This window comes from Rhinatrema bivittatum, chromosome 18 (genome assembly GCF_901001135.1).
Source record: "Rhinatrema bivittatum chromosome 18, aRhiBiv1.1, whole genome shotgun sequence".
Taxonomy (NCBI): Eukaryota; Metazoa; Chordata; class Amphibia; order Gymnophiona; family Rhinatrematidae; genus Rhinatrema; species Rhinatrema bivittatum.
This window is the reverse complement of record NC_042632.1, coordinates 42,904,111-42,930,668: the sequence shown is the minus strand read 5'-3', so window position 1 is coordinate 42,930,668 and position 26,558 is coordinate 42,904,111. Positions and strand designations below refer to the sequence as shown.

At 41.4% G+C, this 26,558-nt stretch overlaps 1 protein-coding gene across 4 annotated transcripts in view; it reads right to left on the bottom strand.

Moving 5' to 3' along the window:
- LOC115079775 (ankyrin repeat and KH domain-containing protein 1-like) overlaps nucleotides 1-26,558 on the bottom strand; it is a 187,418-nt gene that overhangs the window by 73,278 nt on the left and 87,582 nt on the right. For all 4 annotated transcript variants that reach the window (XM_029583624.1, XM_029583623.1, XM_029583625.1 and 1 more), the window contains exons 10-14: nucleotides 21,553-21,662; nucleotides 20,748-20,835; nucleotides 17,061-17,188; nucleotides 16,634-16,777; nucleotides 7,208-7,310 (exon numbers count right to left, since the gene is read on the bottom strand). In XM_029583624.1, coding sequence (XP_029439484.1) covers nucleotides 7,208-7,310; nucleotides 16,634-16,777; nucleotides 17,061-17,188; nucleotides 20,748-20,835; nucleotides 21,553-21,662 — 573 coding nt within the window. The remainder of the gene's footprint in view (nucleotides 1-7,207; nucleotides 7,311-16,633; nucleotides 16,778-17,060; nucleotides 17,189-20,747; nucleotides 20,836-21,552; nucleotides 21,663-26,558) is intronic.

Here is a 26,558-nt window from a genome sequence, read left to right as displayed (position 1 = left end):
GGTACTATTGAAAAGACTGGTAAAGCTTCCCGTGGAAATATGGTCATTTGCACAGATTAAAAATGTTGCACCATGGAGGGCTGTTCCAGAGCCATTGAGAGCAAATGCACTGCCACATTCTGATGTTTTGTCTAAGTGACTGTCTAGCAGCTTTTCACCAAAGAGACCCTAAAAGCAGGGGAGGTTCATCAGTTTGAGGAATCTAGAGGAGGAAATGTGACCTCTTCTCCTGCAGATCTAGGATGGAATGTGTAGAGCTGTGTTGGCAAAGCGACATCTGACGTGGATGCATTCACGGCTTTAATGGGGTTAGAGTGTTTGGACACTTTGGATGCTTGGCTATGCTCTGATGGGTCTTTTGAAATGGGCATTGAGAAATCTGGTGCAGGTCAACAATATTGCATCTGAGCTGTGCCATGTGTCTGACCAATGTGCATCATGGTTTCAAGTGATTATAGGATCTTGAGCACCATGTGACCACAGGGTAGATGCATCAGTATGCATTCAGGCCACATGCTTCCGTGGCATCAGGCGCACTGTGCGAGCTCACTGGCAGGTTGTTCAATAAGTGCTCTGATTGCATTAGTGAAAGATGCATCGCTAATGCTGTTTGTGCCAATGGCGCAGATGGCCATGTCAATGGTACTGGTGCTGATGCAGAATGTTTGTGATTTTCGATACAGACTGCTGCTCCAGTAATTTGATGCTGCTTTGTCTTCAATGCGAGGTGGCTGATGGAGCTTGACACAGACTGTAGCCTGGGCAGATTGAGTTTTTGAGGAGCACCTTGTTAATTCTCTTCCTGGTGAGGCAGATGAGGCTGCACTGTGAGACAAGGACCTACTGCGACTGATGAGATTTCACAGTTTAATGTGAAGCACTCAACCTCTGAGCAAAAATAAAAAAGACATCTATCCATAGGCATAGCAGTTTTTCTGATCATGTTCCAGACCGAGGCATCAGTAACAAGTCATTGCCATTGGCGAGAGACCATCTTTCCACAGATACAACTTTTGAATCTTCTCACCATAGTTTATTTCTTCTGGTGTGACATGGTGGAAGAAAAGGTCATGCTTCATTTCTTTTTTTGGATAGCACTGAAAAGTAAAGTACTGTTGTGGGGCTGCAGAAGCAGTGATGCAACTTTATAAGAAACTGACAAAATATTGAATTGAAAAGGTTCTAAGGATTTTTACAGAAAAAAATTATAAGAAAGACAGTTCATGTCCATGCTGTGCTCAGAGAAAAAATGACTGAAGAGAGACACGAGGCAACGCCCACACAAGAACAAATGCACATGCTCAGAGCTTAAAGCTCTACTAGCTTTGAGAGTCAAGTCCGTTCAGATGACATCTCCCACATGTAATGGCTAATTCAGAATGCTTATCAACAGAAAAATATATTTTAATACATAACCAATTTGCGAGGTCAATTCTTTGCTCTAAGTTTCAGATACCTTTAAAAACATAGCGATGGTGTATTGTAGTCCTCAAGAAGTAACAGTTATAAAAATCTTTACTCAATAAGGTGGCAAAGAAAATTAGTAAACCATTGTTTTAGTTCATGTTCCAACTTCTAAGTACCACTAAGAGATGCAGGGATTTCATTACATCCCTCTACATACTGTTTTATCTAGGAATTGTTTAAATACATGCTAAAATCTACAGCAAAACCTTTTCAAGCTGTTATGCTGAAATTATTTCAGCATGTCTTATTAAATTAGAATCAATGTTACAAGATGACAAATGAGAAAATGGAAACTAGAGCACTACGAACACAAAATCCTGCTAGACCTATAACTTTACATTATACAACACTTATTTGAAAACATTTGCAATGTAAATGAGAGTTTACATTAACATTCACTAAACACTTTCTCAACAGGAGGCTGTTCTAGCAAATCCTGCATTTCCACCACTTTCTATAATACAAATAAGAAAATGAAACTATAAGCTCCACACAGAACTAATGGAGCCTACATTCTGGAATACGCATGCACTTGCATGCATGTGCCTATGTGGCTCTAGAAAATAAATACCAAACTCAGATTCCTCGACCTCCCCCCTCCCTGTCCCCTCACCCAGATATCTAAAACTTTGGCGTACAATTTTGCAAAGAGGTGACAATCGTCCCTGTCACGGTGTCATTGGGTCAATTTTATTTTTGAAAATTCAGTATTAGGGCTAATGTTTTAGGCCTTTACTTTTAAAAGAATTCTGTTTTTATATCATGGAATTTAGAACTCTTCTGGCCAGGGGTTGGGAGGCTTTGAGGATGGGGTTTGTTTTCATAGAATATTTAGTGACTGCTTGGTTATTTGATTATTTTTAGTCTGCTTCAGGTTATACTTGAATAAACTGCAGGTAGATATAGTATTTTAAAAATGTCATATGTATAGTTATCTCCACATAATCCTACTGTTATAACATTTGTTTTGGTTTGTATTGTTTTTTTAAATTGTGTATGCATTGGATGGAAATTTCTATTTTCAATAAAAAAACAAAATAAATTGGTGGGTATCAGATGCCAAAACAAGAATTATTAGGTTACTTAAATGCATATATGTATTTTAGACTACATGGATTCCTCTGAAAAATGCCCCTCATGATTCTCAGACCCCCATGACCTGCCTGAAAATTTGGTGTGCCATTAGATGCAAAACCAAAAAGTTAGATGTGTGTGAAGTTACACATGCAGGAAGTCCTCAGATTTGACATAACCAGCTCCTGAAAACTATCTTATATTAATGCCCAAGTCAAAACAGATTGCCCTATAAGGATGAAGGATTGGCTCCAGCCCCAGTTTCAGCAAACCTGGAATTTTTAATATATAGTACAGTAAAAAGAGGACATTTTAAAGCATTCATTTTTAATTCTGAGTAAAAAATTCCAGAGAATGACAATTTGTTGGGAGTGGATTACTACAGGACATTGAACTGAATGCTCTGAAAAAGGAAGTTCTGGGCCCTCTTTCTACCAACACCACCTCACAATGCCTCATAAGCATCAGCACACCAATGCATGCCTGCCGGGTGTCCTGAAGTTGAAAGAAAGTTAAGTTGGCTAATGGGTAATTTAGCAAACTGCCAACTTGAAACGACTCAAGCCAAGGACTTCCTGTATTCATGAAAAAATGGATCCAACAATATCAGTCAGAATCCTGTGTCTTACTCTTCTCCCCCTCACATGTCCTGAAAATCTGGCATAGATCAGATAAAAAATCAACAAGTTATGTGGCATAACCATGTTTATTTCTGGATCTCCCTCAAAATATCCATCATCCTAATGAATAACCTGATGTGGTAAAGTTTTCTGTGGACTAGATCCAGAATGGATGCAGCAAAAAAAATAAATAAATAATAATTTATGGAATTACATATATTTGTGGAATATGCAGATTCAGAAAAAATACCTGAACCCAATTCCTCTTGGCCCCTCTCACATGCCCAGAATATCTAGTATTTAGCATACTAAACAATATTAGTGGGGAGATAGGCACAATGACTGATAAGCGCCCCTTCTTCAAAAGGAAAAATGGGAAATTTACCTCTGTTCTAAAAAATGTTTAGAGTTCAATAGCAGTTACTATTTGTGCTATTGAAAATGTATATTCTGAGTGGCTTAGAACAACTTACGCAACTTGGTAGCCTCCTTTATAAAGATTTAATAAAATTCCATGGTCCCACTACCTTAAATAAAAACCTATACATTTAGCAAGCTAGCTGTTAGGAGTTTGGGCTTTTGAAATAAGGGTCAGCAATACAGCAATTCAAGTGGTAGATTAGGTTCCACCAAACCCCCACACTCCAGCCATTCACTAGAATAGGATGAACCTTTCTGCCTTAAAAAGCAACACCACTTAGCCTCCTACCCTGCTGCTAAAACTTTTTACTTATGGGTCTTTTCATCTCCTTTATAGTGGCTTACTTGTGAAAAACCAATACAATGTGATACTTGGGATGATTTTCAGGTCAACACTGTCCAGTTAGATGAGCTGCTGAAAATGCCCATCCAATTAGTATAGTTACTGTACAGTGAATTTACAAAAATAAATATGAACAGACCAATAAACTGAACAAAAATGAGCAGATATGCAAGTCAGATATTCAGGGGTTTTTTGTTTGTTTGTTTTTTTTTTTAAATACAAAACAAGTAACTAGGGATACTAAATATGAATCTTGAGACAATATTTACAAATACCTTAGCCCTTTTAAACTAAACTCGCCAGCAGCATGCATACCTCCCAAAATATGGGGAGTAACCCAAATGAAACATGGTTGATCTACCCTCACGCATCTCTGGACTTCCATTTCAACCAGTGGTCAGCACACACTCATAAGGCTGACCACTTAAAACAGAAATCTGCATGGAGGGGCCAGGGTCTTTGAGCATATGCTGACTTAGGTTCCATGATAACTAGTGCTGCCACCATTTCCTTGCTTTGCATGAATAGGGGATGAAGGAATCAGTGAGAGAAGGGAGAGGGACTGAGGCCTGCTATTTTTTGGGGGTCAGAATGGGGTCAATATTAGAAAAAGTTTGGTAGGTGCTCTCTATAGGCTTGAATCAAACCCAGATGCCAGTATCTCCTTTTGTATATAAAAAGAATAATGCACCAGAAAAGATTAAGTGTGTCCCTAAGGTTTTAGCTTGGGTCCTAACCATGAACACACAAAAATAAAGTGTAACCATTAAGGGGAAAAATTTCAAAACCATAAGCACAAACGAGGTAACCTTCCTAAATTAGCCCTACCAGTTAAGTGGATTCTTAGCTAGTTAAAAGTACTTTTAACATGAGTATTTTTAGCCATATAGAAGAGGCATTTAAGGGGTGTTTTAGAGGCATAGTTGGAAACTACATATAATGGAACATGTTTTATTTTGTTCTTAATGTTTTATATTTTTATGACTTCAATTTATTATGTAAGTTATGTTGTAAACTGCTTTGATTTTCTAGAATATAAGTCTTAAAACCCAATCTTTAAACACAATGTACACAGATACCTTATGTTTTAAAATTGCTTGGATTTGTACGAGTTGAAAAGTAGGACAGCTGCTTAAAATTTACCCTTCCTTGCTTCTTTTACCATCTCTTTAACAAGTGTTTTAATCTTTTGATCCAAGAAAATTTAGTAACTACATTTAGAATTTAACATATCTTGCAGTTCAGCAATGTGAACCAGATTGTTCCATTTAAAAACTTAGGCTGATTGCCCACTGCAAAGTATAAAAAAATCTATATTCTGAATTTAGCAATTTTGGATTTTCATTTATATTTAAGCATGCTTTTTTAAAATCTCAGCTTAAAGGTAAAATTCATGTTCCAAGTTAAGTTCATCACTAGTATTTTTTTTTTACACAGCTTCTTAAAGTAAAATCAAGTTCTAATGTCAGATAACTGCCCACAAAAAGTGGTTTAAATGATTTGAGCAAAAGGCAAATTAATATAATTGCCAGAAGTATATGGATTAAAATGTAATTTAAACAAAAACAAAACAAATAAACCTCACTTCAACTACAAGTTCAAATGTGTTTGCTGGCAGGTGCTGACTCAGACTAGTTGTAGTAAACATTCTACTTCATCAGAAAAGATGTTCAGTCTGCTCTAATAGCTCATTAACTTTGCAGTTGAGTTTTTAATACTACAGAAAATATGGACTACATTTGTATCACTACTTACACAGCTATAAGCTACCTGTTAAATGGGTTTTTATTCTTTTCAAAAACCAGTTTGCTGTGTAAATAGCTTTGTCTTCTGTACAGAATGACAATTTTACAGTTTTGTATGTGAGCACATGAATAGCTACCCTGTTGGTCCACCTGGATGTTTATAACTAAAAAAGGACAATAAAAAAAGTTGTAGGTGATGTTTTGATTGGAGCAACTTATTAGGTTAATGCAAAATGAATCACAGATTAATTTGCCCAAATTGTAAGTTACTGATGGTACAAGTCCAGCCTACTAGTATACTCAGACTTCAGCTCACCATCGCATTGATCTGATGAAGAAAGTATAACACCTGACATCTAGTCCCAAAATTTATTTAGTTCAATGAAAAGGTATTACCTACAACTTATTTATCTTGCCCCAAGAGATAGTTTTGATTATGACCTTTTTATGGAGTCAGTACATAAGGGTTCAATTTATCAAACCAAATTGGAATTCAGTCGGTGAGTAAAAGATGCAGCTGTAATAAAAAAAAAAATCAAGGAAAAGTAGTAGTTTAAAAAGTTTTACTGTTATCAAGAGCATCAGCAACCAGACCACATGTTGGATTGCATAAAAATGCACAAATAAAGAAGCTTGTGTCTACAGTTAACTGGACTGCACCCTCACAGCTCTCTAGAACTAGAAGTTACTCTACTTTCTTCATCAGATCAATGCATGAGCTGGTCTGAGTATACAAATAGATTGTACGTCAGCTGGGCAATCTTAATACTCAGCAATATATGGCGTTTCAAAGCAGATTTCTGGTCCCCTCATTTTTGAGCACAATAAGATGACTAATGCTTTAGTGATCAGAAACTGAAGATAAAGAATTTAACCACTCTTCAGTTTCTTACAGGAGGAATGAACTGAAATTTAGCTCTTTGTTTTATGTTTGCTAATATCAGACAGACTGATGAACTAGAGGGGATAAAAACTAGGGCTCACTGGTGTAGAAAGAAGAAAAAAATTGTATTTTGAAAAAAATGCAAGTTTTATTAGCTGGTGTTCATCTTATTACTGGTTAATAGGTTTGTTTTCATTAGAAACCATTAATTATACATTCAATAAACCACAGAATTCCTCTAGAATCTTAAATGCAATGGAAGTTTACAGAAGCAATGTAAAGGGTGGACATTACATTTTAAACTTAAGCAATGCTAAGCACATTCATTTATAACTTCCTCAATCCTCAAAAGCACACTACACACACTAAACAAAAAAAGTAAAAAGTATTTCCCACATTTAGATTAGTCAAATTCAATTTGATAGTGGCAGAGAAAACGAATTAAAAAGGTCTATAAACAATTTAGAAATAATTGACTACAAATTTTATTTTAGAACAGTTATTTTGAAGGGTCATTTCTATGGTCTACGTAAGAGAAAAATAGACTTTCCTAAAAAACCTACATATACCATTTCTATTATGCCTGACAATTTCAATATATATTTTAAGACCTACACTATAAATTTACAACTACAAAACCTGTTTACACACTAACCTTTTTCAGTTGCAGGAAGGGAAGATACATCATCTTGAGGAGCTCTGTCAGGTTCCTGGGGTGGTACAACCATGGCAAGGGTATGGACTGGCACCCGTGGAACCTGAAAAATTCAATTTCATTGATGTTTTTAGAACAAGTCTTAATATCAATTACTCCTGGGGGAATTCTGCAGAGCACAGAAGTGCAGAATTTCGCATTGATTCCACAGCATTAGGGGTGGGGAACCAGGAAGCAGCAGTAACAATGGAGGCCAGAATGAAGGAAGGAATGGTTTTGGTGTCAGCTGGCAGCAAGGAAGGACCAGCAGCGAGATGGCCTACACAGACCAAAAGGGTTGGGAATGAGCCTGCCATGTCAACCTTGGCCTGCATGGTCCAAATGAAAGTGGGAGTTCAGTGGAGCCCAAATAAGCAAGTAGCAGCCAGCAAATGTGGGAGAATGTAGGAGGGAGTTGACGGTCTTGATGTGGTGGCAGACAGAAAGCTGGAAGGTCAGGGAAGAGTAACTTTTTTCTATATTGCATTATAAATTAAGAATGTGATTATATTTGATATCTGAACAAAGATTCAGAATTTAAAAAATGCCATGTAAACAATGTAACCTTTTTTTGCACAGATTTTCCCCAGGAGTATAAATATTGATAATGATTGACTAATCAAACATGTTATATTCTAAAAGTTATTCCTTAAAATATCCAGATAGTAATTTTGCACCAAAATTGACTGATACCTATGTGATTTAAAAAATATATTACAAAGTTTGACTTTAACCAACAATGATGCAAGTAAAAATATACCTAAGAAAATACAGTGCATTCAGAAAGCATTCAGATTCCTTCACTTTTTCCACATTGTTACATTACAGCCTTATTCTAAAATGAATATGCATTTTTCCCCTCCTCAACCCCATAATGACAAAGTGAAATCAGGGTTATAGAAGTTTGTGCAGATTAAAAAAGCTGAAATATCACATTTACATAAGCATTCAGACCCTTTACTCAGTACTTTCAGGCATCTTTTGCAACAATTACATTCTCAAGTCTTCCTGGGTACGACACTACAAGCTTGGCACATGGATTTGGGGATTTTCTCCCATTCTTCTCTGCAGATCCTCAATCTATTAGGTTGGATGGGGAGCATCAATGCACAGCTATTTTCAGGTCTCTCCAGAGATGTTCGATCGCATTCAAGACCAAGGCTCTGGCTGGGCCAATCAAGGATATGCACAGACTTGCCCCGAAGCCATTGCTACATTGTCTTGGATGTGTGCTTAGGGTTGTCATCATTTTGGAAGGTGAATAACTGACTGAGGACCAGAGTGATCTGGAGTAGGTTTTCATCCAGAATCTGTAATTCAGCAAAATTGCTTACCTTCGAATAGGTGTTATCCCAGGATAGCAGGATGTAGTCCTCACATATGGGTGACATCAGTAATGGAGCCCTATACGGAAAAACTTCTGTCAAAGTTTCTAGAAACCTTTGACTGGCACAGTGTGCCACTGAGCATGCTCAGCATGCCATGATATTCCTGGCCACAGGGGTCTCCCTTCAGTCTTGTTTGTAACAATAAGCGTTAGCCAAAAATAAAATAATAAAAGGTATCTGACCCAACTCCACGGGGTGGCGGGTGGGTTTCGTGAGGACTACATCCTGCTGTCCTGGAATAACACCTATTACAAGGTAAGCAATTTTGCTTTATCTCAGGACAAGCAGGATGCTAGTCTTCACATATGGGTGATTAGCAAGCTACAGGCTGAGTCATCCTTGTATTGGACCAACAGTGTACAACTTGTGCAACAGGCACAACAACTGGCGTACTTGTTGGGAAAAATGAGGCAGCCTGAAATCACGAAATGTTGGATGTGGAATGAGTTGGATTATGCTGGAAACAAGTTCTTTAAGACAGATTGTCCATAGGCTGAATCTTGTCGTCCTTCCTTGTCGAGACAGTACTGGTCCGCAAAGGTGTGAAGTGAACTCCATGTTGCCGCTTTGCATATGTCAAGGATTGGCATTGAACGATAGTGTGCTACCGAGGTTGGCATTGCCCTTACTGAATGCGCCTTTACTTGCCCTTGGAGAGGAAGGCCTGCTTTTTCATAGCAAAACTGTATGCAATCTGCTAACCAACTGGATAAAGTATGTTTACCCACTGCTTTACCTGGTTTGTTTGGATCGTAAGATACAAAGAGTTGAGTGGATTTCCTGTGGATTGCAGTGCGGTTTATGTAAAATGCTAATGCACGCTTACAGTCCAAGGTATGTAAGGCTGTTTCTCCTTGGTGAGAATGAGGCCTTGGAAAGAATGTGGGTAAACTATGGATTGGTTTAAGTGGAATTTCGTAACTACCTTGGGAAGGAATTTTGGATGTGTACGGAGAACCACTCTGTTATGTAGGAATTTCGTGTAGAGTGAATACGTGACAAGTGCTTGTAACTCACTAACCCTTCTAGCCGATGTAATGGCTATGAGGAAGATAGTTTTCCAGGTGAGATATTTTAGATCACAGGAATCTATAGGTTCAAAAGGAGAACACATGAGCCTTGTTAAAACCAGATTCAGGTCCCATTCTGTGACTGGTGGCCGAATTGGTGGTTTTAGGTGCGTTAAACCTCTCAAATCTGCTGACGAGAGGTTGCGTGGAAATTGGTGCATCTCCTATCTTGTTATGGTAAGCTGAGATTGCACTTAAATGTACTCTTACAGACAAAGTCTGGAGACCAGAGTCTGAAAGATTGTATAAGTATTCTAGTAGAGAAGTTATGGAGCAGGAGAAAGGATCAATACTTTTTCACCTGCACCAGAAGGTAAACCTTTTCCATTTGGAAGAATAGTTCTTTCGTGTTGAAGGTTTTCGTGAAGCTAAAAGCACTTGAGACACATTGGTGGAAAGATTGAGTGATTGTAAAAATCAAGCTTTCAACATCCATGCTGTCAGGGATAGGGATTGAAGGTTGGGATGGCGTAACCGACCTTGATTCTGAGTTATGAGAGTGGGAGCTACTCCCAGGCGAATGGGATCCCTGATCGAGAAGTCTGAAGTGTGGGAAACCATACTTGTCGAGGCCAATATGGGGTTATGAGGATCATGGACCCTTTGTCCTGTTGTAGCTTCACTAGAGTTTTGGTTATGAGCGGTATCTGAGGATACGCGTATAGAAGGCCTGAGGTACATGGGAGAGTAAAGGCGTCCTTGGCTGGCTGGTTTTTTTCTTTGTGTATGGAACAGAATCTGTTCACTTTGTGATTCAGATCTGACGCAAAGAGGTCTATTGTTGGTTGACCCCAACGCTGAAAAATCATGGTCGCTATGGAGGGATCCAGGGACCATTCGTGTGGTTGGAATTGACAGCTGAGTCGATCCGCTATCACATTTTGAATGCCTGCCAGATAAGTGGCCCGGAGAAACATTGAGTGTGTTAGGGCCCAGTCCCAAATCTGTGCAGCTTCTTGACAAAGGAGATACGAGCCTGTACCTCCCTGTTTGTTGATGTACCACATGGCAATTGTGTAGTCTGTTTGTATGAGAACAGTCTTGTGTGAAAGGCAGTCCTTTAACGCATATAGCGCATAACGTATAGCTCGAAGCTCTAGAAGTTTATCTGAAAAGTTGCTTCGAATTTCGTCCAAGTACCTTGAGTCTGTAGATGGCCAATGTGTGCTCCCCAGCCTGAGGTGGATGCATCTGTAGTCAATGTTACTTGCACAACTGGTTGTTGGAAAGGTAGGCCTTTCAGCAAGTTGTCCATGTTTGTCCACCAGAGGAGAGAGGAGTGTAGTTCGTGAGTTACTCGGATAGGGGAAGACAGTGGTTGAATGGCCTGTATCCATTGACTTTTGAGCGTCCATTGAGTGAGTCTCATAGCCAATTTGGCCATAGGAGTGACGTGGACTGTGGAGGCCATGTGACCCAAGAGGGTGACACATTGATGTGCTTTTATTTGTGTGCGTGCTCGAAGAGAGTCTGTTAACGAGGCTAGTGTCTGTGCACGGTCCTTTGGTAGGAAGGCTTTTGCTGTTATAGTGTTTAAGTCTGCTCCGATGAACTGCAACCTGTGAGACGGTGTGAAGTGGGATTTCTGGTAGTTGATGAGGAATCCCAAGGAATGGAGTAGATTCATTGTGAGCTGGAGAGAATTGAGAGCTCCTTGTTGTGTTGGACTCCTGATGAGCCAATCGTCTAGATAGGGAAAGACGTGCACGCCCTGCTTGTGCAAGCGAGCCGCCGCCACTGCTAGACACGTTGTGAACACTCGAGGTGCTGAGGCAAGGCCGAAGGGTAGTACCCTGTCTTAGAAATGTTGAGTATCCACGAGGAATCGTAGATACTTGCGATGAGGGGGGAATATGGGAATGTGAGTGTAAGCGTCTTGAAGATCCAGAGAACAGAGCCAATCTCCCTTTTGAAGTAGTGCTAACATGGCGCCTAGAGAAACCATCCTGAATTTTTCTGCTCAGAAATTTGTTGAGATTTCTGAGGTCTAGGATTGGACATAGGCCTCCGGTTTTCTTTGGAATGAGGAAATAACGGGAGTAGAATCCTCTGCCCTGCTGAGGTTGGGGAACTGGTTCCATGGCCCTGGCTCTTAGAAGAGTGGATAATTCTGTTGGTAGAATAGTGGATTGGCCTTTTATTGTCCAAAACGAAGTGGGAGGAGCGTCGTTCGGTATAGTGAGAAAATCCAAGTGGTACCCCTGAGATGTGATGGAAAGTACCCACTGGTCTGTGGTTATGAATGCCCAATTGTGATGGAAGAATGTGATCCGACCACCCACTGGTATGTGTGGTGCCAGATTGGTAGAGCAGCTGCTGTTCCCTGGAGTCACTTCAAAACCCCGACGTGGATGCTGTCTGTGGAGGGGGTTGAGGTCTGGTTGTTCTTGACTGCCTAGGTTGTGACCGTTGAGGTGGTCTAGATGAACGCCCATGTGTAGGAGGAGGATAATATCTTCGTGGCCTGTAATAAGGATGCTTAGGCTCCTTCCTTGGAAGTCTCTTTGATGATTGAGACTCTTGAGGCATATATGACAATTGTTTTAGAGTTTCGGAATGTTCTTTCAACAGAGAAACTGCTTCCTTAACTTTATCGCCAAATAAGTTCTCTCCTACACAAGGGAGATCTGCTAGTTTGTCTTGTATTTCAGGCCTTAGGTCAGATGCCTTAAGCCAGGCCCATCGTCGAGCATTGATACCAGTGGCAGACGTCCTGGATGCAGTTTCAAATGAGTCGTACGCTGCACAAACCTGTTTGCCTGCTTCTAGTCCTTCATGAATAATGGTTGAAAAGGATTCTTGAAGTTGCTGGGGAATATCCTCAGAGAGTTCCTGTATCTGTTTCCATAGGTTTCGCTGGTACTGAGTCATATATAATTGGTAGGCAGCAATCCTGGATACCAACATAGAACCTTGAAACATTTTCCTACCAAGGTTGTCTAGGAACCAGTTATCTTTGCCTGGTGGGGTTGAAAAGTGAGTTTTTACTCTTTTTGACTTTTTCTGCGGACTCAACCACTGATTGGTGAGGTAATAGAGTCTTTTGAAACCCCGGGATGTGTTGGACTAAGTATTTTGCATCCACTCTTTTGTTGACTGGGGGTATGGAGCAGGGATGTTCCCATAACCTGTGCAATAACTCTACCAGGACTTCGTGGACTGAACTGCCAAAACTTCTTTGGATGGGTCCACAAATTGCAGAACTTCTAGTGTCTTGTCTGGAATCATCCTCAGTGTGTAATTGAAAAGGGATGGTGTCTGCCATCTCCTTGACAAAATTGGAGAATGAGAGATCCTCCGGAGGAGAACCTCTTCTCTCTTCTGGAGGTGATAGTTCAGAGAAGACTTCCTCTGAGGATGTGTCCATATCTGTATCTTGCCAAGTGTCCGGTGTATGAGGATGAAGTGGAGTAGAAGGTGTATACTCCCTTGGCCTGGATGGACATTCCAGCAGTTTAGATGGAAGCAATGGTGATATTGGTGGATGAGAACGTGGAAGCCCTGATGGACCGGGGATTGGCTCTGAAGGTGGAAGTTCCTTTGGAATATCCTCTCCAGTGGGTGGTGGTATTGTTGGTTCTGGAGATATTATTGGAATGGCACCGATAGTGTCTAGTTTTGCCAGAATCTGTGCAAAGACAGACAAATCAGGCATTGGCATCGACGGCAATGGCGCCAGTGGTATCGGCAAGGTTATGGGCACTGGCATCGGTGGAATCTGTGATGTCGATGGTATCGGCAGGTTCATGGGAACCTGAGTCGACGGCATCGGTGGTGTCGGCAATGGCCTCAATGGCTGAGGTGGCATCGCAGCTAGGAGCGCATCCTTTACTGCCTGGCGAATATAGTCGTCCAGTTCTGCCCGCATAGCTGGTGAAACCAGAGCAGCTATGGGGGGAGGCAGTGAGGGCGATTCAGGTACTTCCCCAGGGCCCTGAGGAAGTACGGTTCCCGGCACCGATATCGGTGGGGATCGCCTCGGCTTAGAAGGCCTCTGTGACGTTTCGTCTCTGCATGGTTTCTTAGATTGCGACCCAGGAACCCTCAATGGATCACCGGTTATCGGGTCGATGTCCAGATCGTGCGTCCTCCTATGCCGATGCTTCTGCTTACTTTCGGCGCTCTTTTCGATGATCGATACCGACCTGAACGACGATGTAGATGGGGTTGGCGATGCCCTATCCCCTGCCTCATCGGGTGCTTGCTTTTTTAGCATGACCTTGCGAATTGCTCCAGCCGGAGACGATTGAGTGGATGTTGATGAAGGCATCAATTGTAAATGGAACAAGTGCTCCATTTTCTCCATCCGGAGTTTTCTCCCTTTTGGTGTCATTTCAGCACACTTTACACAAGTTAACACGTCATGCTTTTCTCCAAGACACAACACACATTCTAAGTGTGGGTCTGTGATGGACATATTACGGCAGCAGATCGGGCATTTTTTGAAACCAGAGGCCATAGTTAAGTCGGACAGCCGTCGACGACTTGAAGGCCCAAAAAGACTGTACGGAACCGGCAAAAAATGGATAGAAAAACTTACCGCGATGTTAACATGGGAGACCCCTGCGGTTCTAATGTTTTTCCTAAGTTTTTACAAACTTTTTTATGAGGTAAATTTTACCTCAGGACTCCTAATACCTGCGAGGCTAATGGCTCCGCGGAAAAAGAAGGCCAGGAATATCATGGCATGCTGAGCATGCTCAGTGGGCACACTGTGCCAGTCAAAAGTTTCTAGAAACTTTGACAGAAGTTTTTCTGTATAGGGCTCCATTACTGATGTCACCCATATGTGAGGACTAGCATCCTGCTTGTCCTGGGATAAATCTCAGTTTATCCTTCCCTCGATCCTGATTCGTCTCCCCCTTCCTGCAGCTGAAAAACATCCTCAACATGCTGCCACCACCACGTTTCACCGTAGGGATGGTATTAAATGGGTGATTAGCGGTGCCTGGTTTCCTCCAGACATAATGCTTGGCATTCAGGCCAAAGAATTCAAACTTGGTTTCATCAGACCAGAGAATCCTGTTTCTCATATTCTGAGAGTCCTGTGCCATTTACTGAGTGGCAGCTTTCATCTGCTACTCTACCATAAAGGCCTGATTGATGGGGTGCTGCAGAGATGACTGTCCTTCTAGAAATTTCTCCCATCTCCACAGTGGAACTCTAGAGCTTTGTCAGAGTGACCATCAAGTTTCTTGGCCACCTCCCTTCTCTCCCCCCACCCCCCGATTGCTCAGTTTGGGCAGGCAGTCAGCTCTAGGAAGAGTCCTGGTGGTTCTGAATTTCTTCCATTTAAGAATGATGGAGGTCACCATGCTGCAATTTTTTGTGCCCTTCCCCAGATTTGTACCTTGACACAACCCTGTCCCAGAGGTCTAAAGACAATTCCTTCAACTTCATGGCTGATTTTGCTCTGACCTACACTGTGGGACCTTATGCAGACAGATGTGTGTCTTTCCACATCATGTCTATTCAACTGGATTTACCACAGGTGGACTCCAATCAAGTTGGAGAAACATCTCAAGGATGATCCATGGAAACAGGATGCACCTGAGCTCAAGAGTGTCACAGCAAAGGGTCTGAATACTTATGTATATATATTTCAGATTTGCTTTTTAAATTAATATGCATACATTTCTATATACCTGATGTTGCTTTGTTATTAGGAGGTACTGTGTGTAAATTGAGGAGGGAAAATGTTTATATTATCCATTTTAGAATGAGGCTGTAAAGTAAAATTTGGAAAATTGAAGAGATCTGAATACTTTCTGAATGTACTTCATTTCATCTTAAATTTGGTCCTCAAGGTCCATAATTCTCCAATCTATAAGGAGCATCAGCAGACTGGACACTACAGCTCCTCCTCCCTCTCTAAAGAAGTGGGAACAGAATGACCAGGTTTGGGGAGAAAGGAGAAGGAGAAAGATGAGTTGATTAACAAACGAAAATTAGAGGAGCACAGTGATGGGTAGGGGAGAGAAAGAAAGGGACAAACTGATGGAGAAAAGAAGGTGTAGATGCAGAAAAGGGGCTGAAGCAAATAGAAGAAAAGACAGAAGCTGAACAAGAAATAAGGAAGACTGGAAGATAAGTTTGACAAGAGAATTCATAACAAATCAGAGATGGAAAAAAACCAATACAAGAAGGGACAAAAACTACAAACTAGAACCGCAAAGTTGGTTAGAAAATGTTTATGATACTTATCCCCCCGCACCCATCCCCAGTGCTAAATAAATTAGGTATGTGGATGGCTCATTCACCTTACTTAGCAAATCATTTGGCATACTCACTACTAACATGGGAAGTTGGGAGAGGGGGAGTGAAAGATACTGAAGAAAAGAGGAGCATGAAAGTAATGGAAGGAGGAGGGAGACCTAAAAAGTGATGAGGAGGTAAAGGAGAAAAGAAAAATGGAGGGAAGTGGAAAGAATAGAAAATGACTGGGAGGTTGGAAGGAGGAAGGGGGCAAGAGACACCACAGGGGCTGAAAGAGGAAAATTAAACTACTCTAGCCTGTAACCACTATCCTACCTGCAGCTAACCTGGGACTGATGAAGCAGGAAACAGTGATAAGTTTATCAACTGAATCTTGGCAGACAAAACGTTGAAATCTACTCATTTCAGTAAGTACTAGAACCTTTTCCTAAGTGTGAATTGAAAAAAAAAGTTCTGTCAAAATATTCTGAATAGTGTTAGTTTATACCCCAATTTTGCAATAAAGTACTGAAATTGCATGTGTAAAATGTTTCTCCGAAATTTAAGTTTTAAACATAGCCATTAAATTCTGCTGCTCTTGCTCTACAAATACAAGTTAAGAATAGGAAGAATTTCCTACCTTGTATCTAAACTAATTTCACACTTGTATCCCATCTTCTTGGTCCTGTATGACCACCTAAAGTTAACAAGTTCTTACAACCATTTTATCTTACCTGAGACTGATCGTGAGATGGTGGAGTAAGTTGAGACATGTCTGTGGTTGGAACTGGCAGAACATTGTTTGGATAATCCAATAAATAAGAAACAACATTAGTATGACCACCCTTTGCTGCTTCAATAAGCATTGTGGAGCCATCCTATTTGAAAGTGGGGAGACAAAAGATAAGTTATTACAGTATTAAACTGACAAATCACTGCAAGTATTATGATTTCCTAATTAAATAAATGGAGAGATATGCCGCCCAGGGTGCCTTCCATGCATGTTGCTTCTAAACTGGCAAATCCAACTGTCTGTTCAATGTCTGTGCATAAGACATGATACATGACCTAATATTACCTTTAAGAATATAGCAGATGAAATAAAGAAAGCACTAATGAAAGTACAATGACAAATTAGACTTAATTATAATCAAATACTACCTTGAGCCTATGAGTAGGGTCAGCTCCATGCGCCAACAGCAATTCAACAACCGCAAGGTGACCTCCAGCACATGCCAATGACACCACTGTGTGATCATTATTAGCTGTAGCCCTGTTAATATTAGCACCTACAAAAGGTTAAAAACAGTTTAGTTTTGTATTCTTAAAGAAGCAAAAATTTCTATATATGTTAGCCAACAATTTATATACATTGACACACAAACCATCTCTTTTTATATGTTGCTTTGACAGGATGCTTTAAGAGTTTTAATGTTAATTTAACTGGATCCAACTGGTATGACACCTTAAAATCCAACATTTTTTCTCCCTGGTTTCTAAAGATTACCAAAAGCTATCTAATATAGAGAACCAAGGATTTTTTTTTTACCCTGGTGAGTGCTATTTGAATGTAACATTGCATATATTAAACAAATATTTCCTTAAAATAAATATCCTCCTCTACATCTTTACACTGACAAAGTTATCTGAATTTCTCAACTCAGAAGTAAATGTTTAAACATAACATGGTACAATGAATAAAATATTGATTGTATAAAAAATGTTCAGAATGTAACAGTAGATTTGGATAAACTATAATAAAAACAGCTTGTATTGATCTAGAATATGCTTCTCCGTGGAGGGGTCTGTGTTAAAAATACTGGAATATAAAATATTCATCCTGCAGTATTTCAGGGATACATTTTAGCATACAAAACAGTAGATAATTTTATTTGGTTAGATGTTTATTTCATAGCTTAGGCAGAAAATTCTAATGTGTTAGGAATATTGAAGATAAGACTTCACTTAGCCAGTTTTGATAAAATACAACCCACATCTCAAACCACTCAGGTCACCCAGTACACACACCAGGGATTCTCAACCCAATCTTCAGGATACCCCCCTAGCCACTCAGGTTTTCAGAATATCCACAATGAATCTGCATGTGATGGAAGCAGTGCATGCAAATCTTATGCATATTTGTTGCTGATATCCTGAAAACCCAACTCACTAGGTGTGATTTGTGGAACTGAGTTGAGAACTCCTGCAGTACACTATGAAAAGCAACATGAGTTAGTATCATCAGGAGAAATGTATGGTGGCTAATGGCTTGGTTTCTGACCCACATGTCAGACTTCCCACAGTCTGAAGTTGAATTCACATGAAAACTGACAATGTAACACAGATTCCACTCAATTTTAATAATGCAGTAGGCCTTAATGTTTAATACACTCCCAATATAACAGTTAAATGTACAAGGACCTTCATGATCAAGGCTAAAACATTGCAAAGCAATGGATCGGATCAAGACATTGATCTCAAATAGTGGAATTAAGTGGAATCAAATATAAGTTTTTTTTTAAATGCACGGAAGTTTCTGTGCACAGCGCTTTTCCCATCTCTGCACTACCAGATGACATCACCTACTTGTGTGGCCGATATTACGATTCTTGTTCACAGAGAATGTCAAGAATGCCTAAGAAAATGTGTTTTTAAAAAATGGAGAAATCACAACAGGGCCACAGCAGCTCAAAAATTTGACATCACTGGTGGACAAAAATATACTGAGGGGAATAACCGGGCTTTGGCAGAGTGGCAGCTCCCACATATGTACAACACAGGCCTTTAGACCTATCCAGAAAACTGTGGTGCAAACATCTGTTCAGTGTAAGGGCAGACATGTTACCCACTAGTAAGGCTATTATGCGCTGCTTGTCTTCAGAGAACATTTGAGCATAACTAAGTTACTAAACTTAGAAAGCGTTTTTTAAACTTGGAAAAGCGTTCTTCCCATGCTAGTTAGCAGTAGTCACTGATGCCAACCATGCTCTGTTCCCCTCCGCAGTTTATAGAAGAGGTACATCTACGAAAATGTATCCTCTGTTATTTGATCCAAGTTTAGATATTTTGTTCTGTCAAGTTTCTTTTTAGCTTCTGTTTGATAAGCCTCTGTTCATATCAATGTGTGTCCCCCCTCCTTATAACCTCTGAACAGCTAAACCTAGTTAACTGAGATGACATTAGATAGTTTGAGTTTTTAAACTTGGGGAATGCTGTCAGGGGAGATGCAAAGTTGGGAATTTAGCTATAACTAATGCACTGGGACTAGAACTAAGGTAGAAACTTAGGGCCTGATTTACTAAGGCTTTTCTTCTTGTCTATATGGAAAAATGCTTATTAAATGAGGCCCTTAGAATGTAAACCCTCTGGAGTCAGGAAAATACCTACAGTACCTGAATGTAATCCACTGATGTGCCTGAAAGGAGGAATATAAATCAATAAAGGCTAGAAAGAATGTTGCTCAGCCCACTTGTTTCTCAGTTTTATTTTCTTAACCGTTTGCAGTGAAATAAACGGACAATGTAAGATAGCATCTTTTTGTACCATTCATTGATCCTGCTTGGATTTTTTTTCAGAGATGACATGGCAACAAAGCACATCAGTGGGCTTCAAACTGTATTCCCAGAACAGGCACATGATATCTGAAAGCAAGCCACAATACAATGGATGCCAAAAAGGGGTCAGTATGGTGGCTCAGTGCAGGGCTGTGCACTACCATATGGAAAACATGGTTTTCAATTAAATTTGGGTGATTTTCTGTACACCAGATCAGCTGAAGCTGTGGATGCTCCAGAAGCAGCATTTGCAGCCCCTGATGGGAGGGAGTACAAAATACCACACACTGTGATATCCAGTGGCCAGACTAAGGAGTCACAATTGCAGGGATTCAAAGCACGCCCTGATGCATGGCTCCATCAGAGAATTGTTGCTGCAATGAAGTTATGCGAGATGGAGTGGGAATATATAAAATAGGAGAAAACCTTGGGTACCTGAAACTGTAGGCTCAGTGTCACAATCTCATTTACAACACTTGGTTGTCTGCTAGCCTTCATTTATATCCCCTTCCAAAATGTATTTAAACAAAAAACAAAGAAAACACCCAATTACTGTTACAAGTCCCCTCTCCTAAAACTACAGGGCTTGTAGTGACACGTGAACACACATTTTCCATTGCAGGACCTATCCTATGGAACTCCATACCTCAAACCCTTAGATCCATAAGCAATTCCAGAGAATTCAAGAAAGCCTTAAAGCACTTTTTTATTTAAGCAAGCTTTTATGGATTTGTATGAATCCCAATAACCAATTCCCAGTTTCCTACCTATTTTGATTTCTTTTAAAGGTGTTTCCTACATTTTGTCAGTTTTTATGGTGTATTTTTGTCTTAGGATTTTATGTTTAGATTTAATTATGAATGTACTATTGTAACCCGCCCTGAACATTGATAGGCGTGGGATATAAATCATTTAAAATAAATAAATAATAGCCCAAAGGAGCAGCAGAATTCTGACAAAAAAAAAGCACTAGACTATGGGCCTAATTGCTTGCTGTAAAATGGCTGAGTTCGCCAAAAGGTGCAAAACACTTGACCCAGTTTGGCGACATTCTTTTACATACAGTATATGTGCTTCCTGCATAAATCAAAAAACAAATTCCTCTTCTTAAAGGGTGCAAAATAAGATCAACATAAAAATATCAAAGTCAAGTTCACAATTTGAAAAAAATAAATTTCTAACAGTACCATAACGAACTGTTGGTTGTTCTTTTGCTTGGCTGTATTTATATTGACTGCATGATCTTTAATATGAACAATAAAAATGTCTATAAAAAAAAAACAGTTGCTATTACCTTTACTAATAAGAAATTGTACAGTGCACAAATGGCCAGCTCTTGCAGCCTTCATCAAGGGTGTTCTTCCGCCCTCAGATTCATGTTCCTGTTAGAAAATTTTTAACATAAGGCATATGACAGTGAAAGTGCATAAAATCAATCTATTCACATAGAATTATCAGATTTTTCACCCATGAACTGGACTAAATTAGAGAGTAATATGCGTCAAAAATACTGACAAGAAAGGAGAGTTGCTTACCTGTAACAGGTGTTCTCACAGGACAGCAGAATGTTAGTCCTCACATATGGGTGACGTCATTGGGCTCCATCCTGATGATATCACCCATATGCGAGGACTACCATCCTGCTTGTGCTGTGAGAACAGCTTAAAACTGCAGAGTTGTACCACTACCATATTACCAAATTCAAAAGTCAATTTCAATAACATTGGAGTTTCATTAAAGGATTTGTAACCCAATACTCTTATGCTAGCAATGTTCATGAAGAAGCAGAGCAGAAGACAAACCGGTATTCAGTATGTAACATGCTTACTTTGCCACAAACTTACATAGACATGCATTTATACACATAATAATATTCAAAAGATGAAATTGTGAGTCACATGTCTGAATTTAAAACCATTGTTTCTTTATTCCAATAGTCCACTGAAGAAATTCATGAGTTTAATACAAGTGTAATTGATATAACTTCCACACTAGATGAAATCATCCAGTATCATAACATACAATTCATTCATCAGCTTCACACAAAAAAAAATGAAATTTAGATGTAAAATGTACAATTTTATAAAAATTAAACTTACTAGGTCAGCCCCAGTTTGAAGCAATACATCTGCAACATCAGTATGTCCATTTTCACATGCGTACGTCAATGCTGTGTCTCCTGTAGCAGTTGTAGCATGGACATTTGCGCCTATTCGAAAACATTTAAAGAGAATGATGTGTTAAATCTTAATGCAAACAAAAATACCTTACCTTTTTAAAATGGATTTGTAAAGTTAGGTGACTGCACAAATTAAGACCTACCTTTAATAAATGTGTCATATACTATATGAGCTATAAACAATTCAATGCTATACCACCATAAATGGTTAAAATTTATCGTAGGTATCAGTTGAGAGGGCATTTTCTATCCTAAGCAGTTTAGGATTAAGAAAGCAGAAAATAAGATAGAAAAGATAATAGGTTGAGATAAAATGTTCAAAGTAGGTCAATTAAGTACAGTACCAATTGGTCATTCTGAAAGCAATGATACACCAAAATGTTCATAAGAACTAGAATTACAAATATAATTACACAAATCTAAAATGGCAACTGATTTAACATAAGCAAAGATTAGAAATAACTCCTGGGAAGGAAATTTTATTGTACAATGTATGTATGTTTATGTTCATTTATTATAGCTTTATACTGTTTTGCTGTGATTCCTGGAAAGGCAATCTTATATTGTACCATACTTGTAATGTTATTTTGATCAGGCATGAAAAAACTGAATAAATAAAATTAGTGTGGTGTTTGGTATCAATTTTATTTTGCCACAACTCAGACTCCTTTTCAGATACTCCATCCCAAACAAAAAGTTAAAATCTATGAACCTAGATTCTCTGCCCTTATTGGTAGAGCTTAAAGTAATTTGAGAATAAAATTTACAGTGACCCTCAGCAATCGCTTTATGTAACATGCCTTATCCACATGCAAACACCCTATCTTACATATAATGCAACAAAAGATCAATGTTCACTAATTTATTCTGTAAGAAATAAGATGCATATGCCTTATTTGTTCTAATCATTTGCTGTAAACTGTTTATACTGTGACTAAGTTATTCCGTATAATTACAAAAGGGTGTTTTAATACTGCTTTAGTGACCAAAGAAAAAGGGATCAGTGAACCCCAGGAGTTCTTTATTCAGCACAGATCATAAAAAGCCCGACAGGACAAGTTTCACTCTTTGAGCTGCTTCAGAGGCTATTACATCTAATGCTGGTGGTATGTCTCCATACAGCAGTTCAGCCTCTCTGAATGTGTGTCAAAATCTTAATGTCAGCCGACCATAAATCGGTCTAGAGTCGCCGCATTTAATCGTGCTCCTCAATGACAAACCAGCCCTCAGTGGGTCAGCACAATCAAAATTTCAGCTGTACTCTGCTAGAGTCGGGCTTTTTATGATGTTCTGTGCTGAATAAAGAAAGGAAAATTAACGGATAAGAACTAATTTTCGTTCCTGTAGTACCAAGGATCAATCCAGACTGTGGGTTGAGCCTCCTGCCCAGCAGATGGAGACAGACCAAAACTGAAAGGGTATCCTATATCAGGACAGAGCCTACCCTGCAGCCCTTCAGTATAACCATTGTCAAAGCAGAAAAAAACACAAAGAACAAGATCAAGATAGTAATCTCAAAACTCAATGGAGTAACTCTATAACCTTTTAAGGAACTTTGTAGAAAGAAACGCTCTTGCATATACTTGGTCATTAAAACCAATGCTTCCGGTGTTCAGAAGAGAAGAATACAGTACTGGCCTCCTAATACTTGTAGGAAAAACTTCGAGTGGATGATGTGAAAGAACAAGGAAGGGCATCTGGACTGATCCGTGGTACTACAGGAACGAAAATTAACGGGTAAGAACTAATTTTCCTTTCCCTGTACGTACCCGGATCAGTCCACACTGTGGGATGTACCAAAGCTTCCCTAAACCGGGTGGGATCGAGACAGTCCCACTCGAGGCACTTGCCGACCAAAGGAACCAAAAACCGGTGCTTGCACATCCAGGCGGTAGTGTCGAGAAAAAGTATGCAGGGGCGTCCATGTAGCTGCCCTGCCGATTTCTTGCGGAGAAACCGATTGACTCTGCCCAGGAAGTAGCTTGAGAACGCTACGAATGAGCCTTTAGACCCTCAGGAACCACCCGATCTTGGCAAAGATAGGCCGAGGAAATTGCCTCTTTCAACCATCGAGCAATAGTAGACTTAGACGCCAGTTTGCCCCGATTTGGACCACTCCAGAGGACAAAAAGATGATCCAAGACCAGAAAGTCATTGGTAACTTGGAGATATCGGAGTAAAACGCGTTTTACATCAAGCCGCTGGAGATCGCCCCCAGCGGTACCCGCAATCTCCTCTTGAGAACACGCTGGAAGCTCCACCGACTGGTTGACATGGAAAGCGGAAACAACCTTCGGCAAGAAAGGCGGCACCATTTTGAGAGAGACTCCTGAATCGGAAAACCGCAGAAAAGGTTCCCGACAGGACAAGGCTTGTATCTCTGAAACCCGCCAAGCGGAATAAATAGAAATGAGAAAAACCGCCTTGAGTGTGAAGTCCTTTACCGTAGTCCGACAGAGGGGTTCGAACGGAGCCACACAGAGCCCAAAGGACGAGATTAAGATTCCACGACGGACAAGTGGAGCGAGCAGGTGGCCGCAGGTGCTTGACGCCCTTCAAGAACCGAACCACGTCCGGGTGGCCCACTAAGGGATGACCCTCGACCCTTCCGAGAAGAGAGCCAAGAGTGGAGACTTGCATGCACAAGGAACTGAAGGAGAGACCCTTGGAGAGACCCTTCTGGAGGAAGGAAAGTACTAACGAAACTGGAGCGGAGCGTGCCGAGACCCCCAATTCCGCACAGTCTCAAAGACTTTCCAAACGCGTACATAAGCCAGAGAAGTCGACTGCTTATGATCCCGCAGTAAAGTGGAGATAGCCTCCTCCTTATAGCCCTTATGCCTCAGGCGACTGTTCAAAAGCCAGGCCGCTAGACAAAAGCAATCGGCCTGGTCGAAAAATACGGGCCCCTGCCGAAGCAGACGAGGAAGATGGCCGAGCCAGAGAGGTCCTTCTGTCGCCAGGTTGACGAGATCTGCGAACCATGGGCTGCAAGGCCATTCAGGTGCTACCAGAACCACTGGCCCTTGGTGGAGTTCTATTCTTCGGAGAACTTTTCCCAGAGGTCACGGAGGGAACATGTAGAGAAGGACGTCTGCGGGCCAGGGGAGAGCTAGAGCATCCACTCCCTCCGAGCAGTGCTCTCTCCAGCAGCTGAAGAACCTGTTGGCCTTGGCATTGCGCAAGGTCGCCATGAGATCCAGGTGAAGGGGACCCCACCTGCTGGCAATCAGATCCATGGCTTCTTCCGAGAGTTCCCACTCTCCCGGATCGAGAGACTGGCGACTGAGGAAATCGGCCTGTACATTCTCCTTGCCTGCTATATGGGAGGCCGCCAGGCAATCCAGATGCCACTCCTCCCAGGCAAAGAGATGGCTGGCTTCTAGAACAATCAGGCGACTGCGAGTGCCCCCCTGACGGTTGATATAAGCAATGGTGGTGGAGTTGTCTGAGAGAACCCTCACCGCCTTGCCGCGGATCAGGGGTAGAAACTCCTATAGAGCCAGACGCACCGCCCGGGCCTCCAGCCGATTGATGTGCCAACGAGACTGAATCAGAGACCAGATCCCCTGCATGGTCTGGGACTGGCATACTGCACCCCAGCCGGAGAGACTGGCATCTGTGGTTACTACCATCCACTGTGGAGTCTGAAGAGGCATTCCCCGGAGAAGATGAGGAAGCGAAAGCCACCACTGCAAGGCGGCGATGGTAGAGGCCGAAAGCAGGGAACCGTGTAAAACTGTTCCGACACCGGCTGCCAACGGGATAGCAAAGCTCTCCGTAACAGTCGCATATGCGCAAACGCCAAGGGGACAAGGTCGATGGTGGAGGCATCGAGCCCAGTACTTGGAGGTAGTCCCACGCTGTCGGGAGAAGGAGCGAGAGAAGGTTTCGCAGCTGGTCGATAAGTTTGAGAGCCTGAGCGCGAGGTAGGGACACCTTGCCGATCCGAGTATCGAAGCAGGCCCCCAGAAATTCCAACACCTGGGAAGGCTGAAAATTGCTTTTGGGAAAATTGACTATCCACTCGAGGGAGGCGAGGAGAGCTAGAACCCGATCTACCGCCTGCCGGCAGCGACTCTCCAACTTGGCCCACACGAGCCAGTCGTCCAGATAGGGGTGGACCAGGACTCCTTCTCGGCGGAGGGCAGCCGCCACCACACCATGACTTTGGTGAAGGTGCGTGGTGCGGTGGCCAGACCGAAGGGCAACGCCCAAAACTGAAAATCCCGGTTGAGGATGTGGAAGCGAATATACTTCTGGTGATCGTGGCGAATCGGAATGTGGAAGTAGGCCTCTGTTAGATCGAGAGAGGTGAGGAACTCGCTGGGATGAACCACCGCAATAACCGCTCTCAAAATCTCCATGCGAAAATGTGGGATCTTGAGGGCCCGGTTGACCCTCTTGAGGTCCAAGATCAGACGAAAAGCACAGTCCTTCTTGGGTACCACAAAGTAAATGGAATACTGACCAGCACCAAGTTCCTCCTCTGGAACTAGGACAATGGCGCCCAGACTCAGAAGCCTGGTAAGTGTTTGATCCACCGCCTCCTGCTTGAGACAGCCGCAAGGAGAGACTACGAAAAGGTCCGGTAGGTCTCTAGCAAATTCTAAAGCGTAACAGTCTCGGACAATTTCGAGAACCCACTGTCCGACGTGATTTTGACCCACTCCTCGAAAAACAGGGAGAGACTACCACCCAGAAGGGGGACAGAGGAATGGGTCAACCGAACTTCATTGTGGGGCTGGCTTTGGGGTGGCGCGCTGAGATGCTCCCTCACGGAAGGGCCGGTGCCCACAAAAAGGCTGGGACCAAGATTGAGACCGGGAAGAATAACCCCTGGAGGAGCCACCGCGCCCACGAGGCGTATATCTCCGTTGACATAACTCTAAAGTGTAAAGTAAGTAACAATCAACATATGATACT